Source organism: Acipenser ruthenus, chromosome 16 (assembly GCF_902713425.1).
Source record: "Acipenser ruthenus chromosome 16, fAciRut3.2 maternal haplotype, whole genome shotgun sequence".
Classification (NCBI taxonomy): domain Eukaryota; kingdom Metazoa; phylum Chordata; class Actinopteri; order Acipenseriformes; family Acipenseridae; genus Acipenser; species Acipenser ruthenus.
Genome location: NC_081204.1, coordinates 13,362,193 through 13,370,888, shown reverse-complemented (window position 1 = coordinate 13,370,888; position 8,696 = coordinate 13,362,193). Strand labels below are relative to the sequence as shown.

At 38.0% G+C, this 8,696-nt stretch overlaps 1 protein-coding gene across 1 annotated transcript; it reads right to left on the bottom strand.

Annotated features, from left to right (window-relative positions):
- Nucleotides 1–3,788: 3,788 nt before the first annotated feature.
- On the bottom strand, nt 3,789–6,895 carry LOC117412522 (oxytocin receptor-like). Its single transcript, XM_034020976.3, has 3 exons — nt 6,797–6,895; nt 5,639–6,548; nt 3,789–5,138 (listed from the first exon to the last, which is right to left on the bottom strand). Exons 2-3 carry the CDS (start codon nt 6,507–6,509, stop codon nt 4,930–4,932), a joined length of 1,080 nt encoding a protein of 359 aa, XP_033876867.3. The 5' UTR covers nt 6,510–6,548; nt 6,797–6,895; the 3' UTR covers nt 3,789–4,929.
- Between the last annotated feature and the right edge of the window lie 1,801 nt (nt 6,896–8,696).

The following is an 8,696-nucleotide window of genomic DNA, read 5'->3' as shown; positions in this document are numbered from 1 at the left end:
CAGCGTCGCCCCCAGTCGGTGACCTCTTTTCTATCCTGTCTTCGGTCGCTGGGTCCTTTGTCCCTGAGTTGTGTCGGCAGCGCTGCCCTCAGTCAGTGACCATCTTTTCTATACCATTTCGGTTACTGGGTCCTCTGCCCCTTAGATGTGCGGCACCGTCGCCCTCAGGCAGTGACCACATTCTGTCCTACTAACTGCTCCTTGCTGCTTCTTCTGCCTTGTCCTTCCCTCAGCTCACGCCCAGTGAAATATAATATCAAAATCCTATCCTTATCACACACTTATCACACACAGTACATGAGAGACACAAAAGCAAACACCTTGCTTACCCCCAAATTACCTTCAGGTTTCTAAGTTCAACACTTCAGTCAGTCAGTTTCTCAGAGGAGCTCTGCCGAGGATGGACCGGTTTGCAGCGTAACTAAACTGTAACTCTGCTCTTACATTTATAGTCATTTTTCCATGCTACATGCATCATAAGGCTTAATGAAACTTAAAACATCTGGCTTTTTAGACAGTCCTTATCGTTAAAATTAATAATATAGGTTATACTTATTTTTTAGTTTACTCCTATAAAATTAATCATATATGATCTCATGCTCCCTATTTCTCTAATCCCTAAATATGTGGGTTTTTGCTAAAAATATTATTTTCCTGTACTACAAAGTTCGTATTACTTGTTTAAGAGAATAGTTTATAAGGAGAGGTGTTTTTTGATATACAACACCTGCTCTGTCAATTAGTACTTCTTTGGGTTAAAATATACTCCCTTCTCTTTAAATAAAAAAACAGCAAATCTGTCTTTAATTTAAAGTAGCTATCCTTCTCAATGCACTTGGCCTCGCTGACTAAAATTCTTCTCCTAGCAGTCCCTAGAGTTATGTTATTATTTTTAAGTTAACTGAATTAGATTATATTTTTGCTAAATGGACTCATTCCAAGGTAACCTATTACACCAGTAACCTTCAGATAAGGAGAGGCCCACGTCTAAGTTTTAAGCAGCTTCTAATTACTAATGTTTATTCCAAGGGGCCCACAGATTTTACATTAGGTCAGTTTTGTTCAGTCTTTCTCAGGGTATGCTCAACATGAATTTCTGCAATACTGATTCTGCTAGCGTTAACATCCTTTAAAACACAGTACAGATTACAATATTCATTGTTACAATTTCACAAATTTTACAATCACATTCTCCAAGTATCAGCTTGCTCCATGCGTGTCTGGAAATCTGCGCCAAGCTCCGCTCTCAGTGGATCTGTAAAAGCGATCGCAGGCCCAGGGGGTCCATTTTCTTGCATCACAGATGTGGGGGACAGTCTTGAGGGCTTGATGCATTATTTGACCCAGGGTACTGCAATGCTTGGCATTAGCACTGGAAGAACGGCATAATAAGACCAACAGTTCACCACCAGTATTAGCAATAGCTGGCAGACAGAGGTTATTTAAACTAAGATTCAACTGGGACAATTGGAGTATGCAGGCAGATGTTGGCCAGCGCCTTATTTTCCCAATCAAGATTGCTAGAACTACCCTTCAACCTGACATTGTCCTGTGGTCAGTCTCAGGGCGCCTTGTTCTCCTGGTGGACAGTGCCATGGGACGATTCCGTGGACGAGACATACGAGACAAAGAAACTCTGGTATGCTGAGTTAGCCGCTGAGGTGGAAGAGTCCAGGTTTATCCAGTAGAGGTTCTGGATTCAATGGACAGGAGTTGCAGCGAACAGTGAAGGCTCTATCCGAGGAGGCAGAGAAGTAGCAACTGGGTCTGGTCGAGGAGGAAAGGGCTGTTTGGGGACCTCATAGGAGAGGTGATGGAGGAAGTTAACATCAATGAAAAGATAAGTAAACTGGACTGGATTGGGTAGTGGGTGGAGGCTCTGGAGGCTCATATCTTACTTCAATGTGTGCAGAACATCTTGGTTTCGCCCCCACCACTACAATCTCTTTATATCTTGGGGAATGTGAGCCAACATTATCATGAAGTAAATAACATCTACTCTCATGTAATAAAAATCACAATGCATGTCTGTATTAACTTCTTGTCTTGCGTGCAGTGAAATATGGGGTCAGAGGTCACGGTCTAGTTCAGGGGCTGTGCGTGGGCATACAGGCTCAGAGCTGGTTTACAGTGCTGCTCAAGTGTAAACGTGTGACTCAAATGAGAAGAATCTTTTCATCCAACTGACTCTAAGTCAGCTCAGGTTGGAGTTTTAAGCGTAAACACACTTCTAGTGTCAGTTTGACCCAGATTGACTCACATTGGTTCTGTGTTTCAACAGATGCTATTATTTTACCACTGAGCTGTACAGCACCAGCCTGCCTCCTTCTCTACTGTAGTGTATCTGGGATGAGGAATTAAAGCAATGTGTGCCTTAATTTTTACATCTTGTTTTAATTACCCATATGAAAATAATCTATATAGAACACTACAGTATCTACAACAGTTTGGTGTAAATAAATATATAATGGTGTAAATAAATATATTGTGAGGGTCTGGAAACAACTCCCCAGTAATGCTGTTGAAGCTGACACCCTGGGATCTTTCAAGAAGCTGCTTGATGAGTTCTAGGATCAATAAGCTACTAACAACCAAATGGGCAAGATGGGCCGAATGGCCTCCTCTCATTTGTAAACTGTCTTATGTTCTTATGTTCTTATAATCTCGAAATAGGGATCTGATGCTTGCTGGACTGTTTTAGCTGCACATTTTTATTAGTTTAGGAATAGTTTGCTGACGACATTTAATATATGCTGATTCTGATTATTATTATTACTTGGATAAAGGTGTCTGCTAAATAAACTAATAATAATAATAATTATTATTATTATTCATTACAGCAATCATCTGCCATACAACAGTGTTCCGACTTCCCTCCAATTGCATGGCTGGTCCAACCTAGTTTTCGTCCAATTTGCCCATTAGAAGTATTAACTTGTATCTTTTATATAGTCACTGCTCATTGGTTTCTCAGATCTTTCCTTATTGTTCCACACACACTCGTAAGAGGCGTGGGAGGTGAAAGGTGGTGTCAGCTCCACAGTACTTCATTCAGTCCAGTTGTGCACCACCTACTGATTGTGAATGTGTTTCAACATCAAAGACTTTAAACACAGTTGGATGAGGCGTAAGAATGGCACAAGCTATAATGAGAGATACATTAACTTGAATTACTGTCTTTCTGAAAGTAATAAAACATTTTAATGTTATACAGCTAACCAGGAATCGCTCCAGACAACAAATAAAATATTATGTTTTAATTCGTTTTATATAAAACATTTCAGGAAATACCACACACCCTTCAATATCATGTCAATAGGGTTATGCTCTAGTTTTACAAGACCAATATATATTATTTTTTTCACAAAAACGTGCACATTTCACTTTCATTTTGGTCCTAATTGTTTTGTTAATAAGATGTGCCACAAATGGCTAGAGAAAGTCTAATTTTACATTCAACTAATAAACTGCTTGAACTTGCAGATAAAATCAGCTTTAGAGAATGTAAACAAACTGGACTGGGTTCAGCTGCTGTAGAAGCTACAACTGCTGTATACTGAATCATTCTACTAAGGATTGCCTGCAAAAAGCGATTACGTTTGTGTGTTGTATTGAACACTTGATTTCTGTGTGAGTGTGTTTTGTTTTGGTTTTGGTTTTTTTTTCTGTTGCAAAATCCACGTTGTGACTTATGGAATCGTTACAATTTTAGCTGTAATGTTAAAAATGTTACTACATAAAACAATAGGCCTACATAAACATGGTTAACGTATTTTTATTGACTCGACATTTTAGCTCAATACATTCACAAAACACAATGAAAAAATAGAAAACTGTATTAAAATACGTTTAACAAACATGAATACATAGCTACCGCTATTCCACTAGTTGTAAATTGGCAACAATAGATATTTAAAAAAAAAACAACAAAAAAAAAAAAAACACATTAACAGATTTTTTTTAAAAAGCCTTTCTACTCAAAAACAAATATGTTTGATATTTAGCTAAGCACGTAACGTTTGTTATTTCTGGAAGGTTAGGCATAGTGTATGGTCTCACGGGTGCATGGCTGTAGAACCTCATTATAAAATACCTTTATATACGTCTATTTTGGTTACACTTGTGTCTTTTGTGCGTCTAAAGTATATTCTCAAATAATTAAAATGAACACAAAGGTGTGTTTAAAATCTGTTACCTACGAGGTATGTTTAATTCTTAAACGTTTGACTTACACTGTTTGACTGGTAGGGACACTGTGTTATTTTGTTAGATTTATCTATCATTAATCTGCAAAGTAAAGCGACACAGCTGAAACGTGCTACAAATTAAATATAATACTATGTCTATTTTACAATCCAATGTTTTCTCAAAGGTAACATTTCCTCAATAATGACGGCTAAGCACATACACATTTTGTATTTTCAAAGCTCATAAAAGAGACGCCACTCACTAAAGTTATATAACATTATTTCGTTTACCTTGCTTGAGGCTAATTGTTAATGTTGAATGAAGAACAGTCACTATGCTGTATCGGTCCGTTTCTGTATTCACAGCAAGGGACCCTGTTAGCATTTATCAATTGGATGTTTATTCCTAGTCACTTAAGCAGGCAAATTGACTAGTTTTGCAGATCCTAGTTTACAAAGTGTTACACTCAACGTAAGACGGTATATTGTATGTTCAGTCTAGCAGGCATGCACTAATCTACACACTGTAAACATATACATCACTTAAAACATAAATTAGAAAACTTAAAACAACCTGCTCTCAAATCTCTTATATTCTTGTTGTATTTCAGAAAGAAAAAAAAAATTCAGCATCTAAAATCTCTGTATTTGAAGTAGGTCCTTTGCAATTCAAACGTTGTAGGTCTGACTGTGCATTTAAAATAATGATACTATATACAGCTTCCCTTAAAGAAAAGGCCATCTATCGTGAGTCGGAGAGGCTCCTGGGGCTCAGGTAGAGGGTGCTGATGACAGTATTTTCTTCCGGCACCGACTCCTTCAGACCGGGGCGTCCTGTGCAGAGCAGGGTGGCTAGTCTCCTGGGCAGCGGGCCGCTGAAGAGCAGGTAGATGCAGGGGTTCGTGCAGCTGTTCAGGTTTGCCAGCAGCATTAAGATGGTAAATGTAGCAGCTGAAAATGAAAATGCATTAATGTTAGCGTTTTATATGTATTTAAAGAATAAACATTGGGGAATAACTTTTTTTTTTTTTTTTTAAGATTGTACAAAATGTTATTTGTACCGTTTTTCTTAAGAGGAAAATAATCAATCTTATATAGAAATAAGTTAATTTAACAATTTAATTAAATACATTGTAATCCAATTTCCAAGTTCCTGTCTATATTTCTGTAACTTTCTGGTGTTTTTCTCCTTTCATATATATAATGTAAAGTCCAATAAAATAAAAAATAAAATAAACTTTTTAAAAAAAACGCCCAATACAGTATGTTGAACAGATTCTTAATGAGGCACTGTGACGCAAAAAAAGAAACCAAAAACATTATTTTAAAATATTGTTCGAAATTCTGATGTTGTGGTATGTGATATACATAATTAATGGCTAAAATTAATCTATACCAAATACTGTCCAAACAGAACGAATTCTGAAAAGAGCACTGAAAACGGTTCTTACTTTCGGTGGGGGCATTTTCATCCCAGACAGACCACAGCTGTACGATGAAGAACGGCGCCCAGCAGAAGATGTAAGCCATTACAATCACCACTGTCATTTTCACAGTCTTGATTCTAGCTTTAGACACTCCTGTGATGCTGCTAGCCCTTGAAGGAAGGGGTGTCTTAGCGGCGTTCTCTTTGTGCTGGTGCGTCTTTGTGTACAGGTTTATCTGGATAGCGCGGCAGATTCGCACCTGGCAGACTATCACGGTAAGGATAGGAAAAATGAAAATTACCAGTGTTATCCACGTCACATACGCTTTCAGTCCCCACGGCTCTATAAACTGAGCCCAACAGTCAAACACTCCCGGTGAAACTTCAACCTTGGAAAATATGAAAATCTGAGGGAGGCTTCCGACCAAAGAGATGCCCCAAGCCACGCAAACCGGGGCGTTCCAGCGGGCTCTCTTTCTTTGGAAAGTCACCATGGGTTTGCATATCGCCTGGTAGCGGTCCAGGGTCATCACCACAATCATGTATGTCGAAGCAAACATGCCTACAATCTGCAAATACTTTACCAGCCTGCACACCACGTCGGGGCCAACAAATCTGTCTGTTATGTCCCAAAAAAGTTGTGGAAAAACTTGGAAAAAAGCCACCACGAGATCTGCCAAGCAAAGGTGTAGCACAAAAACGCGCATTCTGGAAACCTGCTTTCGTCTCTTCCAGAGGATAACGAGGATCCCCGAATTTAAACCCAAAGCGCACAAGAATATCACGCACAGAAGCGCGACTTCAATGTAGGCAAGGCTCTCGTTTCTGTGCAGGTCCTGCTGCGTCTCCATTTCTAGGCTAAAGTTGCTGATGTTTTGAACAAATAATGCCATCATAGAAAGTCTTGCTGAATCGGTCCAGGGCTTTACAGATATCTGCGAAAAAGGGACACGTTTAAAACTTTCAATATCTTGGCTATTTTGGTTATAGTATAGTTAACCTGGGCACTAATTGCAATGTATTACTTCTATATGTTCTATATAATATGCACATACATATATACATATATATTATGTTAAATAAATATATCTATATATTATGTTAAATGGTTTCAATACAACCCCAGTAAAATATAGCGACTTAACTTTTTCACAGATAGATTGAAATGATTGTAAACACTTACATGCACGATTTTCTTCTTTTTTGAGAGGTGTAGAATCCTACGGAAATTGTTCCGATTTAAACTGTAATGTATCACGGGCGAGGGTGCGCTTGAGAACCGGATTACTTTAAAGCACAGTGCCTGTAACCTGCTGGTTTATGTCTGAGAAACCTTCCAGTAGGGAGGAGCTATCCTTCAGCACAACGGTAAGCAGGGTGTCGTTCCTGCCAGCGTTCTGCCTCTATGCATCTTGTTCAGAATGCAAGGTATATGTTATCTGCTCTTGAACTGCCCCATATCAAATCGTATTGTGTTTTGTATTTGCTCTTATTAGGACTGAAGTCATTGTATTTTGTATCTTGCTCTTAATTGTACTCTAATTCTTGATATGTATTTTTTTTATACAACTGTAAGTAATTGTTAGTAACTGCTAACAAACAAACAAACAAACAAACAATGTAATCAGATTACACTACTGTGGTGCAGTGGGTAGGGCTCTGGACTCTTGACGGGAGGGTCGTGTGTTGAATCCCAGGTGGGGGACACTGCTGCTGTACCCTTGAGCAAGGTACTTTACCTAGATTGCTCCAGTAAAAACCCAACTGTATAAATGGGTAATTGTATGTAAAAATAATGTGATATATTGTAATAATTGTAAGTCGCCCTGGATAAGGGCGTCTGCTAAGAAATAAATAATAATATAGGTTTAAAATTGACACAAACATTGTCAGAACAAAGGTTACCCAATAAAGTCCTGCCTATGAAATGACTTACTGTATCTAAAAGTGCACACAGACTAATGGCAACGCTTGATTCAAAGATGGCAGCATGGTTGTACAGGTCGAAAGCAGCTTGGTATAGAGTAAGTAGAAATCATTAGATTATATGATTTGTATTTATTTATTTGTGTTATAGATTTATGCAGATGGTTAAAAAGTACAAATTCTTGCATAATTCTTAGGTTCCAACTTTCAGAGTTACCCTAGTGTAATTGATACATTTTCAGTAACTTGTATCTGTAATGATTCCTTTTTCAATCAGGTAATGAAATGTGGCATTACAAGTTACATTTTTTTTTAACATAGTTATTTAACAAAATACATGTTTTATTGGTGTGATGCACATATTTCAAAAGTTAAACAATATGAAATCACAAGTAACAAAAGTAAACAGGTAGCAGTAAAGAGGTGTGTAGTCAGCTGGTGCTTGAACAGAATTGTTGCTAATTCAGCAGTTGGTATACAACTGTCCCATTGCTGATAATTAACAAATGCTCTCCGCAAGTTCTATTGATTCATTCTGTCTGCTGTTTCGGCATGTAGTAGACATGGCTAGTTTCCTCAACTGTATGTGAAGAGCTTTCCAAATATCTCAAGTATTCATCACTGTCATTCATCAATCTCATCCACTGCACTGTCATCCTGTTGGATAACCAAAACAGCATATATTTCAGGTGATCTGGAAACTGTGCCAGCTGCTTTATTTTACACTACCAGGGCAATGCATGGTCTGATTGATTCAGAACAGCTCCTATTGCAGTGATTGGTGCTGTATGCAAGGTCTGGGTAATCTTAAGACTGGTGCTTCATTTAACATATTTTAAAGCAGACCAAAGGATGTTTCTATGTTCCTTCATAGTCTGTCTGTACACTAAAATATTGTCCAGATACACAATAACACAGGTATACAGTAAATCCTAAATACTTCAGTCATTAAAGTCATGAATGTTACAGGGGCATTTGTCAATCCAAATGGAGGCACAGGAAATTCATATAGAACATGCAGTGTTCAAAAAGCTGTTCTGTCAATGTCTTTAACACTGCTTTGATGGTATCCTGACCTTAAATCTAGTTTAGAAAATATCTTCAACCCCTTCAAATGATCAATACATTCATCAATACGAGGCAGGGGATATTTATTT

Bases quoted from the DNA above. Each gene is read 5' to 3' on its own strand.
- LOC117412522 (XM_034020976.3), bottom strand. From the start codon at position 6,509: ATGATGGCATTATTTGTTCAAAACATCAGCAACTTTAGCCTAGAAATG. The intron at 5,139-5,638 runs GTAAGAACCGTT...TTTCATTTTCAG, and splicing joins TGAAAATGCCCCCACCGAAA to CTGCTACATTTACCATCTTA.